Source organism: Mesoplodon mirus, assembly GCF_964341445.2.
Source record: "Mesoplodon mirus genome assembly, chromosome: 11".
In the NCBI taxonomy this organism is placed as follows: Eukaryota; Metazoa; Chordata; class Mammalia; order Artiodactyla; family Ziphiidae; genus Mesoplodon; species Mesoplodon mirus.
Genome location: NC_138987.1, coordinates 18594771 through 18614375, shown reverse-complemented (window position 1 = coordinate 18614375; position 19605 = coordinate 18594771). Strand labels below are relative to the sequence as shown.

The following is a 19605-nucleotide window of genomic DNA, read 5'->3' as shown; positions in this document are numbered from 1 at the left end:
ATTCCATTCTATGCATATATTATTAGTTAACCATTACCCCTTTGGGCCTGGGCATTTTATTTCCATGTCTCGCCACTTTGGTTGCCTAATCTTGGTAGGTACATCTGTGTCCACGTTCCTGGAGATTAGATTCCTAGTGTAGTAACTTGATTAAAATGTATTTTATTTCTTGATACACAGTAATGGCCAAGTGTTTTTTATTTCACTAATTTGACTAAGGAATGAATTTGAGTAAAAATTGAGAAAAGCTGTTAAGAATAATGGCGCTATTATAATGTCTGGCGCTGGTGTTTAATAGAACCAGGAAATGGGATGTCCAGAGGGTAGTATTCCACATATTGGGAAGAGTAACTTTTGGGATCATAATTAGTTGAAATCGCATCAAAGTAGAGGAACTGAAGACTAGCTTCTGGGGACTTCCCTGGTGGCGCAGTGGTTAAGAATCCGCCTGCCAACTCAGGGGACACAGGTTCAACCCCTGGTCCAGGAAGATCCCACATGCAGCGCAGCAACTAAGCCCACGCGCCTAGAGCCTGGCTCACAAGAGAAGCCACCGCAGTGAGAAGCCCGTGCACTGCAATGAAGAGTAGCTTCTGCCTGCCGCAACTAGAGAAAGCCCGTGCACGGCAACAAAGACCCAACGCAACCAAAAAGAAATAAATTTATTTTTTAAAAAAAGCTAGTTTCAGAGTAAACTAGGGTCTTTTGACATAATGCAATGCCAAGATGGCCCTTAGGAACCTTCTCATCTTACTGCTAGGATTTAGCCAATGGCACTAGTCAGGAAGGTATTAAAAATAAGGAAAGTAGCACCAGGGATGAGATCACTTTTCAACCTTTGTTCTACAATTCCATATAAAATGTATGTATAAAAGTATTTGATGGGGATCACATTTTTATATAAAATTTTGCTTTTGAAGATGGTACCTGTCTTAAAAAAATAGATCTAACACCTTGAAAGGAATTTTCTGATGTATAAATAACTTAAATAATTACCACTCATCTCTACTTCACTAGAATATAAGATCCTTGAGGGTACAAACTTGTTCTGTTCTGTAGCTCTAATGCTAGGCATAAAGCAGATGCTGACTACTGTGCAGCTAATGGTAAACAGTTACATTAAGAATTTATGAAACAAGGTACTGGATGGAAACTTCGAGACAATCAGCTACACAGCAACGTTCCAGCTGTCACAAATCCATTACAAATTATACTTTAATGAACTCAACTAGTGTTTAGTCTGTGTAAGAGACATGTAGAGAATTCTTGTATTCCAACGTGAAGACATTAGAAAATGCCAAGTTTTCTCTTTTCCTCCAATTTAACAATCCTAATAAAAAACCAAATGAGATTTGAGTAGAACTTTTATGTGAGGATTCTAAAGCTCATCTTAGGTAAATAATATTTTGGGTAAATATAATGGCCTCACCAGTCACCCTTTTAAAACAGAGCTGTAATAATTAATATGGGGACTTCCCAGGTGGTCCAGTGGTTAAGACTCCACGCTCCCAATGCAGGGGGCCCGGGTTTGATGCCTGATCAGGGAACTAGAGCCCGCGTCCAGGAACTGAAGATCCTGTAGGTGGCAACAAAGATACTGAGTACCGCAACTAAGACCCAGCGCAACCAAAATAAATATTAAAAAAAAAATGTGATGGTAGTGTAGAAAGTGTCTGCAACATATTACAGCAAAATACAGAATAAGCCAAGAGCCCTTTAAAATTGTTAAAATAATTATAACACAAACCCCATTAGGAAAGGGGACTAGCAATAAATAAGACAACCACAGTGGCATGACCGGTGTCCAATAAGATGGAAAACATACATTAGGAGAGTAATGGCAACACCTTACTGGTGAGCTGTTCCTTTTAACTCAGTTCCACTAGTAAGGATCATAAAAGGGAAGTGTATAAATGAACTACTAAGAGATAATTATATGGCCACCCATGGGAAAACAGTAAAGTTGTTACTGTGGGATGCCAGACAAGTTTTCACTTGGACAGTGTTAAGATATGTTAAAAAAAAATTCATTCCCATTTTTTATTTGATGTTTCCAAATATAAAAAAAGTCAAGATTCTTACACCAATTATCTCAAATGAGACCATGCAAAGCAATTTAAAGTGTATACAACAATCATTCCCCCTTCAGTTTTGCTGCTTTATACAACTGTGTGATCAACAGAAAATTGAATGGCATGTGCCTGGTTGGAAAATTTCACCGGTTTACAAAAAAACAAACAAATGAACGAACAAAAACCCAACAACAAACATGCAAGATAGTTGCTACTTTGTGTCTGTGAATCAATTTACAAAGTTTTTAAAATTTAGGAGCCACACGGAACTGAAAATTTTAGCTGCCCAATTTTATCCAACTACCCCACAGAAAGCACAAATGACAGTCCCAACACTGTAAACTTCGAAGAGTTGAGATAGTAGACACTATTCGTTACCTATAGTAGACTCAACTGTTGAGTCTGCAAATGTAGGCTTCTTTCTCTTAACAGACATAAATCTCCTTAGGGCCTTTCCTCTAATTTTGCTAGGCTGGGTTCCAAAAGAATAGCGAAGAACCTCATGTGAAATTTAAAGTGTGACGACTGAAATATTCGGATGCATTATACAAATTTTTGCTAGTTGCATAGTAAAGACAGGTGGTTTGCTAAACGGCACTGAAGAAAACCTAACCCAGTGGCACTACTTAGTCCAAATGTTTCTGACCAAAGAAAATTATACAACAATATTTATAGGCTCACTTTTAAGAAATGGCTGACATTAATACTGTACATATTTTACATGTCAAATACATAGTCCAAGGGTTTATAAAATAAGTTCATGCATTATTACTTCTAATAATATCATATACAAGATACCCAGCCCTCCCCCCAACCCCCAGTACTTCTGACAACATTTCAGGTGGACACAGTCTTATATACAAAAACAATCCAGTTTCTCTGCTGTGTTAAGTATATAATTTAAAGAAACTTCAGAGATCACTGAGAAAAAAACTCTTAGTCCATTGAAGATTGATACAAAGTGTCAATCTGTGGGATTTAAAATGTTTCCTTTTAAAAAAACACCCAGAATACATAAACTCTGTACAAAGAAAAATATAAAAATTCTGGATGATCATGTTTGATCACACTACATAATTTAGAATGAAATATCATTGGTTAAAAGTTTTTCTACTTCACTCATTCCTCTGACAGCATTAATTTGTGAACTAATATTTATATAGTTCAGCTGCATTTATGGCACAAGATCTCATTTTCAAAACAGTGGCACCAATTTCCCTTAAGTGTAACAGCACTCTATTTTTAGCAGCAATTATATTTTTAAAGGTTAACAATTTATAGAACAAATGTATAACTATGCTTATTTTCTACTTTATATTCCACCAGTTACAATTATTTACAAGAAGCTAACAAATGTCTACATATGGAATCATCTTTCACTTGCCCCACCTCATTTCTGACTTGGTCAGGGAAGTACAGGTGTTTCAGACAAGGTATTTATGTGTTTTAGATGGGATTCTTGGATTTAAGTGAATATAAAGACAAGTGTAAGACAAAGTAATTCTTAATTCAGGTATGTTCCAGTGCCCCAATATTTAGTTATATGATAAATAGTACCTACTAACCAGCTGTAAAAGATGAGATGTTCTAAGGTGCCTTAACAATCTAGGTCTGTAACAGCTGAACAAGAAGGCCATTTACTCAATTGTGATGCAGTCAGCACTGACTGGCATTTAAGGTGGTAACCAGCAAGTTTAACTGAAGAGATGTCACTAAATTAAAAAACTGGAAATATGTTTTTAAAAGCAATTTACATTGAGGGAAATATGGTTCTCATGTATTCTGTGTAAAGAGAGATTATGGATGAAAGGAATTGGCAATGGAGCACGCTAACTCAAATTCCATGAATACAGTTTTCGTGATGTTATGTACTACATGTATTTTGCTTACTGTACCCGCCTAACAATCACCAGCTCTACAGAGTTAAACTTTGTGTTAAAGGACTATTGAGTTTTAGGGGAATTGGCCATATCAGGTAGTTAGGGACATAATACCGGTTGTGAAAACTGAGACAAACGAGTTGACAAATTCCTGAAAACAGGGCCATATAGAAATAGTCCAAATCTGGAATCTATGAATCAAAATTGTGATCCTATGAAACAAGTTTTTGGGTTGATGGACTGCTTTAATATCAAGAATTACTGTCGTAAATTCCCACAACAGAAGGATTTGTTGAATATGTTAATATTGTGAATGAGAAACAATTTAAGGGAAAAATATACCCACGAATAAGCTGAACTGACAAAAACCACAGACTGACATCAAATGGACAAAAAACTGAAAAAAAAAATGCTGTGAAAATGCCAACCAAAATAATAAGGTGGGTGAGCTGGGGGCACAGTTAAGGCATCTAAAAAAAATTCCACATGGCTTTGGCTTATTAAAATATTTTACACTATTTTTTTTTAAAAGAAGATTTGAAAGCATCTGAAAAACATGCAGATTGTTTGAAAATCCTGCATGGCAAATTCAGACAGTTTGAAAGCGTCATTCAGATGTTTGCCAAGGATAATAAAGCCTCTGCCCACGAGACTGCACATGGTGGGAGAGGTCCTTCCAATTCTCTCTATCTTACACTAGACGGCAGCCCAGAGGTCTGTGCAGCAGTTACAAACAGGGTGTTACTATCTGGAAGGGAAGGGACTGTGGAATTTCCATTGGTTGGAGAACAACCCAGCTTTAGTTTTTCCAGGTACTCGGCATGTACAGGCTTATGACACTGGAGAACTTTGATGGCATCTTCTACTTTGAACCACTCTCTCTTTCTTCCTAAAAAACAGTATGAAATTGGTTACTAAAAATAAAAAATAATGAGGTCAATTTAAAAAAGCTATACGCTATTAACAATGCCCCCTCAACTGTCTCCACAAATAATGACTATGTTTTTGGGAATGGCTTAGACAACAATATATTGGGGAACAATTTTAAGATAATTCAAATTTGGAGATGTATATTGATCTTCTCTAAAAAGTAACCCCAAATAATTTAGGGTGAAAACTGAATACACATATGTAGTATTTGAATTAAGAGAATTCAGATAGCAAAAGGAAAGGGAATTTACCTATATTAACAGAATCTTCCCAGTCTTCTAATATTTCAGTGACAGTAAGAACATAAACATATGTTCTGTGCTTTCGGTCCTGGTTCTGCTTGAATATAAAAGAAAAGCATGTTAATCTACAAGAGCTAGCCATATACACATTTTCGAGTGAAAAATTCAGTGTGGCATACATTAGCATAGTCTATTTGCCAACATAGGCAAGTATACTCAGTCATATAACCCAGCATAAAAGTGAGTTTATATGAGACAAAACATTTAAAATGGTGAAATTAGCTCCCAATACTAAACTTTTAGCACTTTGGTTTCTGTCCATTAGACAATTTTCATAAAGAAAATCTTAAGATTGGAATGGAATCTATATTAAAAGAACTGCATTCCTGTCATCTTTATCCTAGGTCCTATTCCTGTGGGCTAATCCCAACAGTCTTTTGTGACAATGGAAACTGCTTCCTTTAGGACCTCTGTAGAAGAGCAAATAGCCCCAGCTCCTTTAGAACATGCCTCTCAGAGGGTCACAAGATGCATACAGAGCACAGCCCTATTAACGTAGACCAGGGCCTCTCAACCTTGACCATCTACTTCATCACCCAGGATGAAAATTTTTTTTCAGAGACACTGATTCAGTGAGTCTGAGAGGAGGCCTAAGTATTTAAAAGCTTCCAGGTGAACTATGCACAGCAAAGGTTGAGAATAATAGGATAGTATAGAATAATAGGATAGTCCATTTCTGGAATGTTATATTGATATTTTAATCCTATATGCCCAAACTCAATTTTTAACCATATTAAAACTGCTGCCTAGCCTTGTCTCTAGGTTCAAAATTAAACCCAAGTTGGCCTTAAGATGAAGGGGCTCATCTTCATCTTGATTAAAGTTAGCCTTGTTTGCTATAGTCTAAGACTTTAGATAATTGACTTATTTTTTTCCTACCACAAATCACCTGAGTAATCCACTCATTCAGTGTCTTATGTCTTTGAGAATGAAAGAAAACCCGCAATATGTTTTCCAGTTTAACCAGGAGATGGTGCTATTTAACTGGGTAAAGCAAGTGCTGAATTCTGCAAAATTTTGAATAGTACCTTAAGAACTTTATTCTTAACAATTACTGTATTCTGGAAGTCATCAATTCTATCAAGTGCTGTACAATCAGAATTTTTTCTGAATCCCTGTAAAAGGCGTAAAATTAAAATCTGTAGGGACTGTATTTACATAGTCCTACCAGCAGGACTAAGCTAACACTTAAATAGTATCTTGGGGGAAAAAAAAGTCACAATGTGTCTGATATACCATGTACCTAGGTCTGAATTTTGGATGAAAATATATTTGAGAACAGCTTGGGTCTCATTTCTCCCCACCTTCCATAGAGTACCTGTCACTTCCAAATTTCCTCTCCACAAATTCCATTCTGACTTCAGTCATAACAAATTATACAAGAAAATTCTACGTTTCCAGTATCTAGTCTGTGTATCTGAGTTATGCATCCTCATGGTGTCCTTTCAGGATAAAGTCATTATGTATATCACCCAATGTTACATGCTGAAGGCAAAGGGTACATTTCAAGACAGTATCCATGAGAGACCTAAGCCCTTAGGTGATATTGAGGATATCACCTCCTAAAAAGTCTATACCTAAACTGTATACAGTGAACCAAGAGGTAAGTCTGTCATATCAGCCCCACTGTACTGTCATATAAAACAAATTACCACTGTAATAATGCTGTATAAAATTAATGGTATATGAAAGTTAAGCAGCTTTTACTTCCCTCCCTCCTAATCCTTATGACTTGCTTGCCTACTGATAGTTTTAGATGAATGTCTAGTTCAGGCTGCTGGCCTGTTAGGAAGGAAGAAGTCATTAATTCTATCATCAGCAAGATGAGGATTACTTTTGTAACTCACCTCAAATATGCCCAGGAGTCTGCCCAATTTTCCTTTGACTCCAGCCTATTAAAAAAAGATGAAATGTAAAATTTTTACCTCTACATAACAAAATTTATATGCAAGTTATTTTCTTTCTATGTGTTACACTTCCACTGCACAGTCCTGTTCCTTTTACCTAGTACTGTGACACTGGAACTTCACTGTGTGCCCCATTCAAACCCATACTGCAAAGTAACAAACTGGCACATGCTGTCTCCTAGAGGACGCTCATCCCTTAAGACCCGTCTCTAGGAAACCTTTCCAATTATGCATCAACACCCAATGAGAGCCTTACCATTCACTTCTCATTTATGCCCTAAATGCTGTTCAAGTTTTTATGGCACTTGATCTATGCTGTTTTGCCCCTGAGTAAAGCAAGTTCTATCTCTCATCAGGTGTGAGAAGACAGGCAGGCCAAGTGTGCTTCTGTGCACGTGTGCCCCCTTATTTTACTGAACTTTAAGAAAAAGCCAGTAAAATAAAAGCAACTGGCTTTTTTATTTATTTGAAAAGGAATTGTATCATATGAGGAATGTCTCTGTGCATTTTTGCTCAGTTAATACAAATCTTGCCCTGGGGCAAGGCCATCATGTTATATGTTGATCACCAATCAGACTTACTGTCTATTTTTACCAGGTAGAAAAAAAAATCTGCTTAGCAAAGCACTAGCTGTAGTTACATGCTTTAAAATGTTGAATTAGACAACCAAACAGCACCTGTGGGATCTGCCTGTCTTCTTGCCTTCTCCCCGGTGTACACAGCAAAGTGCCTTGTTTGTGAATCTCACCCAGAACGTGCTACTCTTCATCTTACCTCTTCATAAACCTCCCTCACGGCAGCACCGCCAGGCTCCTCCTCGGGCTCCATTCCTCCTCCTGGGACAATCCATTGATCTGGGTACCGACTGCTGCTCACCAACAGCACCTGCAAGATCGACCATAATTGTAAACTCCAGCCCCAGAAGCACTATGGACATTCACATTCATTTTCCCATGCGACAACAGCAGAGGTGGGCAATTTCAACAGAAACTGTATGACCCACAAAGCCTAAAACACTGTTTGGCCTTTACAAGAAACTCGGCAAATCTGGGTCAAGAACAGCATTAAGATTGAAACGTGCACAAACAAACAAAAACAAATACTCTATTATCACAGAGCAGTATCCTATTAGTTCACTTTTTAATGGTATCTGAAACAGGAAATATATATTCATCCTATAAGTGAAAATTTGTGTGCTAGGTTGGGTTGGAGTTCACCGAAGTTGGGGGTGGGGTGGGGAAAGGCTATGATAAATAACCAAATAATGTTCACGAAGGTAACATCTTGACCAACTTGAACAAAAATGTCTGCAAAATTTCCTTAGTATATTGCCTTCAAGTAAATGCAAAGAATTCTCACCAGAAATTAATCAACTGAGAGCAAAGCTTGATCCCCGATGTGGGTTCTGGTTTTCTGACACTGTGCCAGCTGTCTGCCCGGCTTCCTCCCTACCGCCAGAGGAACGGACGGCCCTCAGGAGTTCACAGCCAGCCCAGAATTCACCTACTTGAGTAAGTTGCCAGAACTCAACCTTCCCCAAATGGAAAGTTCCCGGCTGACAGCAGTAGTTTAGCAAGTCCCACCTTTCCCCCAAACCTCTAAAACAGGGTTGGAAGATGAGGGAACACCTGTTCAGGTGCACAACCCCCCTCAACTTGAAAAAAAAGCAGCACACCTTTGCCTACGGACACACCATCACCACAGAGCAGTGGATCAACTAATGCTCCAGTGATCTGAGCTCCATTTCTCTCATTCTTGATCTGGATAGGACTCTACTGCTCCTACCAGCATCACTCCTCCAAGTATATAACTGGCAGAACAGTGCCAAGTCCAGAGAAAGCACCGTAAATTAACACAACAGTTGATATAGCCTTAGCTAAAGTACTAATGGCTGACACTGAGGGAACCACCAAGTCCAAATACAGCAATTTTGGTAAAGTAAAATGTAAGACAGCCTTAAATTTGAGCTTTCTTAAGTATTAGCAAATAGGGCTTATGTATCAAAATTAGAAACTAAAGAGCCAGAGTAAACAAATCTAGCAAGAACTAGAAAGCACAGGTTTCAACTGGAAGATGTTTATAACTCTACTAATCATAAACAAGATGTGTTTCATTCCTTGATGCACATGGTGATGGGTACCAGTGTCGTCCTCTGTAAAAAGAAGTAACTATCCTTTCAAGACTGTTGAGTGTTAGTATTAAATACCTTAGATCCTAGACTAAATACGCACTGTTGGCCATTACTAGCTCTTCTGCTTTCCCACCAATTGAGTTGAATTAGCCTATCAAGACAAGCTTGTTGGGACGTCCCTGGTGGCGCAGTGGTTAAGAATCCACTTGCCAATGCAAGGGACACGGGTTCGATCCCAGTCCGGGAAGATCCCACATACCGCGGAGCAACTAAGGCCGTGTGCCACAGATACTGAGCCTGCGCTCTAGAGGCCGCGAGCCATAACTACTGGGCCTGCAAACCACAGCTACTGAAGCCCGTGCGCCTAGAGCCCGTGCTCTGCAACAAGAGAAGCCACCGCAAGGAGAAGCCAGCACACAGCAACAAAGAGTAACTCCTGCCCTCCACAACTAGAGAAAGCCTGAGCGCCACAAAGATCCAACCCAGCAAAAAATAAATTAGTTAAAAAAAAAAGATAAGCTTGCTCCCCAAATTTTGCCAGTTGTACTTGTTTTCATAATTACTGAGAGTTAATGACAAATGACAGCAAGAAGGAATTATCAAAAAAGGGTCTGCAAAGATTCATTAAAAATGTGTTATTAAAAATTGTTATCAAGGACTTCCCTGGTGATGCAGTGGTTAAGAATCTGCCTGCCAGTGCAGGGGACACGGGTTCGAGCCCTGGTCTGGGAAGATCCCACATGCCGTGGAGCAAGTAAGTCTGTGAACGACAACTACTGAGCCCGCGTGCCACAACTACTGAAGCCTGCGAGCCACAACTATTGAGCCCACAAGCCACAACCACTGAGCCCGCGTGCTACAACTACTGAAGCCTGCACACCTAGAGCCCATGCTCCGCAAGAGAAGCCACCGCAACGAGAAGCCCGCACACAGCACGCAGAGTAGCCCTCGCTCGCTGAAACTAGAGAAAGCCCGCATGCAGCAACGAAGACCCAACACAGCCAAAAATAAATAATAAAAATAAATAAAATTTTAAAATTGCTATCAAATTAAGTATGGATGAGATACTAAAAAAAGACTAAAAGGAAATTTTTAAAATCCAGAAAGTTAAAATTCTACTCTGTACAAAGTGAACTGCAAATCAGATTTCACCTTTGTATTTTATTCAAAAACGAGACTTGCCAAGAATCTATGGCATTCAAAGACTTTGACTCTATTATCAAGACTGGCAAATGAATGTAAGTTTTTAAGTTAAAACAAAAATGTTTAAGGTACCGAAGTGTTATATCTTACATCAAGGGAAAAGTAAATGGTAACCATCAGTCCTGACCACAGAGTTGGAAGCCTCTTTTCCTGTTTACTAGGTGTGAGTTAGGGATAATCTGGTTTCTATTATCTGAACAAAATTCTTACTACACAATGCTATGCTCTCTAAGCAACCCCCTTGATTACCTTCATAATGGAATAGGACAATGCAGGTGGCTAGCCACCAGAAAAGTACATCTTCATTTAGTAAATAGGGAGTTTCAAAACCATCAATATTTATAATGTTTGAGTTCTGAAAAAATGAAATTCAGTGTCATATATCTAGGTCAATGACCATTATGTTCCTATCTGACCAAGACAGTCTTTGAGAACTAAATTACATAAGGTTAATAATGTTGAAAAACAATTAGTACAGTCTGTGCCTGTTTTTGAACTAACACTTAAGCTTCCGATTTAAAACCAAATCTTTATCTATCTACAGGATATCACTATCATATGACTAAGCTTCTCTTCCAAATGATTTAGCTGAAATCAAGAACTTATGATGCTGCAAGAGTCTCTTGACATTCCAAAGTGATGAAATTTGATTAAACCATTAACTTCAAATGTATCTTTTCAAAAAATGGTCAATTTAAAATGAGTAATACCTAAGGTACACCATCTAAATGTTTAGATGCTCAGCATCTAAACAACTAACTTAAGAGATCCGATAACGAGCCTTTGGTGATGGTACAGATTTGGAAACCAGTATGTTATTAAGTACTTGCCTACTGGTCCTGAGTACTTTATTTGGAGTTCAAATGAGGTCAAGGCTACATGGGGGGTGGGGGGGGAGGAAGATGGTGATTAAGAAAGAGGCAAGAACTGAGGGATATACTCCATAGACAAGAATAAACAGAATTATGGCAGAGGTCTGCCAGGGTAGCAGAAACAAGGACAATTAAAACCCCTTCTACACACTGGAAGAATCGAAACCTATAGAACTATATCACAAAGCATTATTATTCAATACCTCCCTCTCACCCCCTGCAAAGCCATCTAAACATTCTATAACATCCCCAATGTACTAGATCTATAATGTAGCTTTAGCATGCTAACTAATGCTCTAAGAATGGTGTTACTAAAAACAAACAAAAACTTCTAGAGAAAAGGGTTCTCAGACTACCCACTTTCATCTACACTTTGTCTCAAAATAATGCTTATCACAATTTTTAAATTCTATGGTTGCATTAACCTTTACAAACTTCTCCTTTCTTCCCTCAGACTACCAAAAAGAATCCATAATTTTACAGGCTCCAAAATCCTAGGTTGACTCTTAGACGTCTGTGATGCAAAATCTGCGAGAAAGTGGTGAAATTTGCTGGAGGTTAAAACAATCTACACTGTAAGGAAGTGAGAAAGAGTGAAGGGAGTGGGGATAAGGTGTAAAAGACAAAAGGAATGAGCGTACAGAGCAGTTGCTATGAAGTAAGTCTACTGATATTTGCCACTAAACATATATATGGATATGAATATATTTATACTTACATATTACCATTATTTATTAAGGAAATGACCAATGCTTAAAAAGAAAAAAAAGAACGGCATTACTGAAGTAACAAAAGATAGGTTACAAAAGCTTATTCAGTAAGAGGATACATCAACAGCTGACAGATCCACACATGGTCATTCACAGGTTTTAAATTCCCTTTCAACTACTTTTCTAGGCATATAAGATTTTATGCATCCAACAAGTTGACAGTCTGTCACCACATTAGTGACAAGATGACAAAGATGAAAGTAGACATTTTAACCTTCCAGATAAGCCAGAGCTGAGACCAAAGGAAAGATTTATAAAAAGGAGGCTAGTCCACCCACCAAGTTGCAGTGTTGGACTTGAATCACACTCAAACCCCAAAGCCAATGGCATTAGAGTGGTGAAAAGTGAAGACACTTCTTCCCCTGATTCAACCTGACCACCTTCATATCAGCATTCCTCCTACTATACTATCAGACCTCACCCCTCTTCATGTACTGGGCAATTATCAGAATAAAACACTATTCCCCTGGCATTGTTGAGTAGTCATTTCTCACATTTGTCTTTTTCTTAGATACCTAATGTTTTAAGATTTGGAACAGAAGTATTCCTCACTTTTAGTAGCAACAGTATAGTGATAGTGGTCCACTTGGAACCAATCCTGAGTCTTGCTGGACAAAGCTTTGTCTGTGAATTGGAATAACCTATAATATAGATTCTATACCCTATATTGCCCAAGTCCTCCTCACTGGGGATGTGTAAAAGTGTGTAAATTAGAAAAGGCTGTTCAACGTCTATATAATGCAGTCATGCCCTCAGAGGCTGGAGGTACATGGGGTTGTTAGTTCCCTACATCAAGGGGCCCCAAATTGCCCTTCGTGTTTCAGCTTTTACCCTCAGGACCGCCCTGGGTCGTGGCCTGTTGCCACGAACAACTAGTCACTACAGACTACTGCTGCTTTCCTAGAAAAAACAGAGCTATCCAGAGAACCCCTCAAGTGATGCCTAAATCTAAGGATGAAGAAGTTTATTTTGTGAACTGTAGCTATTTAGAAGCTGTTTTGGGGTTGTTGTTCTTTCTTCCCACATTATCATGAATAAGGATCGCATGAATGGTTAAAACTAGCTCTACCATACTTAACTGTTTCATAGGCAGTTAGCCAAAATTAGGCCCGCAGCATATTAGGAACACCTACTAAACACATACACGTTTTAAAAGATAGTAAGTTACAATGATAGTTATTATATCCACTAACCACTACCAACTGCTATTACCAAGCAGACTAGTACTACCTTTTTGGACTATAGAGGCAGAGTGCTATAAGAAGATCAGAAATAACAGCACAGTGTGTTGAAAATGTGTTTAACCCAAATTAGATTCTATGGATTGGTAGATAATGGTAAGTTGGGTTGACCGTGACTTTTTCTCCTAGCATGTTAATGTTTTGAAGTGATGAGGTAAACTTTTACAAAATTAGAGAAAGCCTTGGCGATAAACCAAAATCACAAGAATAAAACCAGATGCGAATCGTACAGAAGTGCTTTCCCTTGAAGGAAGTGGCTGGCTGAGTAGGCGAAGTAGCGCTTCTCTAGGTCTGGGAGAGTTGCAGGCACAGATGAAGAGGGCTGGTGACATTTCCCTGGATTTAGAAAAGGCTACCTTTGGATAGTTAATTCTGATGAAAGTGGTTTCCATTTGAAGTATCTTCAAGGACTTAAATCTCTGAGGAAGTAAGAGTCCCAGAATATATGTCTGAAAAGGACTGTTGATCCTAGGGGTTAAAATGCTAGTAGGGAGAAGTATTAATATTAGTTTTTGTTTATGAGAACTCTGGTTTTAGAGTTCCGTAGGTTTTGAGACTCTACTCTTCCCAGCAAGTCTTAGTTTTAGTGCATGATTTTGTAGAATGCAGCCCCTGGCTCAGGGAGCTTAAAAGTTAACTGGGGACTTCCCTGGTGGAGCAGTGGTTGAAAGTCTGCCTGCCGATGCAGGGGACACGGGTTCGTGCCCGGGTCTGGGAAGATCCCACATGCCACAGAGCGGCTGGGCCCATGAGCCATGGCCGCTGAGCCTGTGCTTCCGGAGCCTGTGCTCCGCAACGGGAGAGGCCACAACAGTGAGAGGCCCGCGTACCGCAAAAAAAAAAAAAAAAAAAAAAAAGTTAATTGGAACAAAAAGTCCAAATGGAAGTTCTTAAGACTCTTTGTCTATGTTTCCCACTTGCAACTGTGCGTGGATTCCACCCAGGATCAAGTCATTTCTATTTCTCTCTTTAGAATTCTAGCCTATTTTGCTGCCAGATCATCCTCAAACTTGAATACATCTAAAATCAAAATATTCCTTGTCCAAAAGTAAGAGTTCCTTTCTTGTCTAGCAACTCCTTAACCTTACATTTAAGGTGCTCTTTGTTTTTCAGCCATTATTTGTTCTATGCTATCCTAAACTGCAGCTTAACTAGACCACAGCCCCAAGTCTTGCTCTGTTTGTGACGCTTGGTTCTTCCTTTCCCACTCACTGAAATCCAACTCCAAATGACTCATGTTGAATCTTAACCCTGGAGTACCTGATGGTACTTTTAACCTTATTTTATTTCCTTTTTATCAGTTATTTGTCTAACCTCCTGCTGTAGAGCACGTTCCTTACGAGGTGACACTTTTCATCTTTGCATCAAATATGTCCAATGGAATCCATTTCGGGTTACCTTTTGTGAATGGATTGTTCACTTTCACTGCACAAGCAGAGTATCCCAGCTACTCTATGGAACACTTACTTGTTGCCTTGACTGGAAGCCCAACTGTCAAAAGTAAGGGTGGTTCCCTAGAGAAATAACTAGCTGGAGAGAGGATCAAGTGAACATGAGATTTAGAAAAAAAGGGGCTCAAAATGATCTGCCAGCTTCTGTGACCTCGAGACAAGTTACTTTTGCTGCCTAATTTCTTCCTATACAAATGCTAATACTTATTATTTAGCTCACAGGGCAGAAAGAGATACAATGGGAAAATACATAAAACCACACCCAAAAGAATAAACACCCCTGCTGTTAGAACATCTTTCCTTCCTACAATAACCTATTCTAAAGTAAGGTCTATCAGTGGTTGAGAGTCCACCTGACGATGCAGGGGACACGGATTTGTGCCCCGGTCCGGGAAGATCCCACATGCTGTGGAGCGGGCTGGGCCCGTGAGCCATGGCCACTGAGCCTGCGCGTCCGGAGCCTGTGCTCCGCAACGGGAGAGGCCACAATAGTGAGAGGCCCGCGTACCGCGAGCGAAAGAAAGAAAGAAAAGAAAAGAAAGAAAGAAAGAAAGAAAAAGAAAAATAAAAAAAAAGTAAGGTCTACTGAGAACCCCTTTGTACTGAGAGCCAGACTAGAACACTGCATAGCTTTTGAGGGTCAAACGGCAATTACTATTTTATTTCAACTTACATTCTATAAACACAACTACAGAAATGAAGATCTTGAAGATCTAAACCAGACATTAAAGTTGGCTGTGCATTATTTAGAGAATTCCAGAGTCTTCCCTCAGAGCATATTCTCTAACCGATTCACTTGGTTTCACAACCTCCAGGTTGTCAAAGTTTTATGCAATGAACTTATCTACTAAATTCTCCAAATCTTGCTCTTTACTTCATTTTATAATGGCACTGGTCTCCCGAGTTGACCAGAGGCTAGGAATTTAGCATTTATTACAGTAGAAACAATTTCAAAGCACAAAAACAACTCATTTATTTGCTAAGGTTAACTTCTGAAGCTCTCCGCAGACTGTGCTTTACCATTCACACAATACAGATCATTTCAATTTCCTCCCATTTCCCATATCTTCCCCTGGGAACTTTTGTTTTTACAAAGCCTGAATTCCAAGTTCACGTTATGGCAAGACTTCAAAGTCACTACTTTCGCAGTCTTCCAAGCTCAGTCTCACAAAATCTCACTCATTCAAGCAAATCTCGTGTGCCCAGTCGCTAGGGGCTGAGCCCTGTGCTAAGAGCCCAGCATCAGGAGTGGGACCCGATGCTGAATTCCGACTCGACCACTTCCTAATTACGTCATTTTGGGCAAAGTGCTTATGCTCTGCAACTGTCTCCTCACCTAGAAACCTGCACTAAAGAGGATTAAATGTAACAAACTTAAAGGTCTTCAGGCAGTGCCCAGCACCTAGTAAGCACCCAACTAAGAAAATAATTACACAATACGGAGCCAATCAGGTAAGACTCTTGACCTATCTTGATCACTTCTGGCTACTGTACTATTTTATATTCAAAGTTTGCTTTGTCCTAACATGGTCCTTCCCTCAAGGACCTTCTAATCTTTTTTAACAGAATGCACTTAAAGCTTGTTGACTTTGTAAATGCTAAAAACCTTTCCCTCTCTACTTTCTGGCTCTCCTAAATAGGCCCAGTTCAAAGACACCAATTTCCCTTGAAAACTCCTTTGGAATTTAAGTTTAACCACTTAGAGACCCCCAACTGAGCACCGGATCAGCACTAAAAGGCTTGGTTTCTTTTCAAAAAATAAAGGCAGGACAAGAGTTTGAAGAGCACCATTCTGAGGCACTTTGATCTTTGTTAGCATAGTAAGAACAACTAAGCCACTGAGAGTACGCTATGTCATACTCACCCTAACTACAGGGACTGGCAATAAGGAAGCCATTAAATTCCCGTCTCCAGCTTTACCCTGTAATTTTATTGGACATAATTGGTTATGGAAGTAGAACTCAGAATGTTAATGCTTTCCCTGTCTAACCATTTTAGAAGTGGCAATGCTAAAAGATTTTCATCGGCTACCAATCGACTATTATTGCTCTATGGAAATTTAAAGCAGTGAACCATTTTTAAATTAAATAAATGTAACAAATAAATAAAAACTGTTCTCCAGGAAAACCTCAACGGCCTCACTATCAACCCAATGCTGATGGGTGAATTACAGAAGACTGACTGCTGCTTCCTCTTAGAACAAGACTGCCTCTCTCCAGACGTCAAGCCAAACATAGCAAAGAAGCTCTGATAAATATGCAGAGTGCTAGAGATTACTGTCTGAAAATGGCAACTTTGCCCAACTCTAGTCCATCTTCTCCCTTCTGGTGTGACTCCACATTTTTCGCTACCCATCATTCTATAGCCAGAAAACTTTCCAAGAGTAGGCCTTGTTTAAAAAAAAAAATCAAGTATAAATATGCCAAGTGCTTGTAAGTTAAAGGATCCACTTGAAAGTGGAAATGACAGAACTAGATCGAACGAGTTTTTATTTTAAAGCACGGGGACTGGATATTCCATAATCATGCCTACATTTATCTGAAACCGCAAACTGCTGTAACGGGAGGAAAATGTAACAGAGGCAGAAGGGCTTGGGCTGCAACACTCACGCCATTGCTGCCCTCCCTGTTACAACTCAAGGTTTTATCTCGCTTCACGCTCAGTTCGCAGGTTAAAGTGGTAACTCCCCCTAGGCGGGACCTAGACGGCCCGGGACCTTTCCGGGGGCCAGGAGGTGTCTCGGCCTCCGGTCCTAACCACGACCCAGTGGGAGAGCATAGGGCTGGGCGAGCCCCTTTGTTTCCACAATCAACCCAGAGAAAGGAAGGAAGGAGGGAGGGAGGGCGGGAGAGAAGGAAGGAGTGGGCTAATCCCTTCCAGTCCTGGGGCCAGACGGAGGGTCGGCTGGGAAGGGGATGCAGAAAGGGAAGGGCAAGGGCAAGGACCCTCCTACTCCGGCCAGCACGAACACCCACCCCAACCCCGCCCCGGCGCCCCCGAGGAGGGCACCGAGCGCGCCGACCGCCCTCACCTCGTCCTCCTGCTCGCTCCGGAAGCACAGGCACGCAGCCCGCTTCTTGAAGCCCTCGCGGTCATAGGTCCGCGTCTGGTTGGGCTTGAACTTCATCATAGAGGCGGGCTCTTGCTGCCGCTGCTGCTCCGGCCGCCGCCGCGGGGGCCTGGCCGCCGCCACCCAGCCGGGGAGTGGGGGCGAGGGCGAGTCGGGGAGCAAGAAGGCGAGGCGGCGGCGCGGGGAAGGGCAGCGAGGCCGGGTCAGTCCCGGAGCCGGCGGCCGTTCCGACGCGGTGCAGGGCGCGAGCGCCGGTCACTGGAGCCCGGGTGCCGGGGAGGAAGCGCCGCCTCTTCCCGGGCGTCCGCCGCTCTCCATGGAGCCCGCCGCCCGCTCCCCTCCGCTCTCTCCTGCTGCTGCAGCCGCCGCCACCGCCGCCGCTGCCGCCGGAGAAAGAGCGAGGCTCGAGGACCGCGCCACGAGGAGACAGCGGCAGGAACTGGCGCCGACTGGGCAGCAGCGCCGCGGCAGCTTCGCACCGCCCCCTCCGCCGTATTTAAGGGGACCGCGCACGCCCCGCCCCCAGGCGCACCGCCCTGCGCGCGCCTCCGCGCCTGCGTGCCGAGACGGCTGCGGCGGGGGAGGGGCGGCGGGGACGGGGCTTCGGCCTTCAGGCTGCTGGATTTCGGCGGGGCCGGAGGGTTAGAGCTCCAGCTCGGCGTGGGAGGACCGGGCTCCAAAATGCCAGCGAAGGGACAGACAGAAGCAAAGACCCTTACCTCCCTATTTATAAATCCCGTTATTTTCCCCGTGAGGGTCTTAAATAGCCTCTCCGCGAGAGGGGTTCTAACCACATACCTCCTCAGAAAAGCCGCTCCCTGGTCAGAAAATGCCTGGCGGCGTCGCCGCGATGGCAGTCTCCGCAGTGACTGTGTACACGTCCAGAGAGCGTCTGTCAAGTGCGGGGACAGAAGAGAGTGGAGGCCTGGAAAGGTGAAGACGTTGGTTGAGAGGTTTTACTGTTTTTGTTTTGCCGGGGAAGGGAGAAGGCAGAGTTCCTTTTTGTTTTTCAGTCTTTGGTTGGGGGTAGCATCGCTTGTATTCTCTCAAGAGTCAACTCAAGCTTAAACGTTTGTTTAAAGCCCTGGACAACGTCTCTCACTTTGTCCCACCCTCCAGAATGCATTCATTAATGCCGGCAATGGCTAATATCTCCTAAGTGTATCTCATGCTTAGTTAACAGGCACAGACAGGTGCTGGGGTCACAACGCTAAATAGAGTGGAATGTCTGCTCTCTAGGGGAGTACAGTCTCTCGGGGACTTGGGACAAACAACTTTTACGTTTTCATGCAAGCGCCAAGATGGGAGCCAGGAGGCCTGTCTTAGTGTTAAGGAAGGTGGTAAGGAAGCTCAGGGGAGCCCCTCACCCCCTCCATCCTGTCCTGTCCACAGAGCCCGGGCCGCTTAGGTCCAGCCCCATTTGACAGTTCAGTCTTCATTCCTGGAGGGCCTACTGAGTGCCAGGCGCTGGCATCTAAAACCAGCCCCTGCCGTGCCAGGAACGTAGGCACCTGAGAGCAGACAGTCAATCACACAAGTACGTGTGAAACTACCAATGTGACAAGGTCTCAGGTGGTAGAGGGTTTAATGGGGAGATTTGACCAGATCTGCAAGTCAGAGAAGGAAGCAGGGCAGGAGCTGAGGTTGAAGGAGGAGCTAAGTAGACTGGGAGCCTGGTGCAGTTTTAAGGCTGGGGGAACTGGGACTTAACGCAAAGTCCAGAGGGGGAGGGAGTGAGGAGAGTTTGTAGAAATGAAGGAAAAAGGCCAGTGTGCC

The 19605-nt window shown here is 41.8% G+C and overlaps 2 protein-coding genes across 3 annotated transcripts in view; one reads left to right on the top strand and one right to left on the bottom strand.

Annotated features, from left to right (window-relative positions):
* Positions 1 to 2011: 2011 nt before the first annotated feature.
* On the bottom strand, positions 2012 to 18286 carry NUDT4 (nudix hydrolase 4). Of its 2 annotated transcripts, none has more exons than XM_082636135.1 (5): positions 17791 to 18286; positions 7866 to 7976; positions 7032 to 7076; positions 5134 to 5221; positions 2012 to 4841 (listed from the first exon to the last, which is right to left on the bottom strand). In XM_082636135.1, exons 1-5 carry the CDS (start codon positions 17887 to 17889, stop codon positions 4639 to 4641), a joined length of 546 nt encoding a protein of 181 aa, XP_082492261.1. In that variant the 5' UTR covers positions 17890 to 18286; the 3' UTR covers positions 2012 to 4638. The 2 variants fall into 2 exon arrangements, with proteins under 2 accessions (XP_082492261.1, XP_082492262.1); XM_082636136.1 differs by having other exon boundaries at positions 5134 to 5218.
* A 181-nt stretch (positions 18287 to 18467) lies between these two features.
* The window catches only part of EEA1 (early endosome antigen 1), a 525485-nt gene continuing 524347 nt past the window's right edge, over positions 18468 to 19605 (top strand). The window contains exon 1 of the mRNA XM_082635349.1: positions 18468 to 18762. Coding sequence (XP_082491475.1) covers positions 18511 to 18762 — 252 coding nt within the window. The 5' untranslated portion in view covers positions 18468 to 18510. The remainder of the gene's footprint in view (positions 18763 to 19605) is intronic.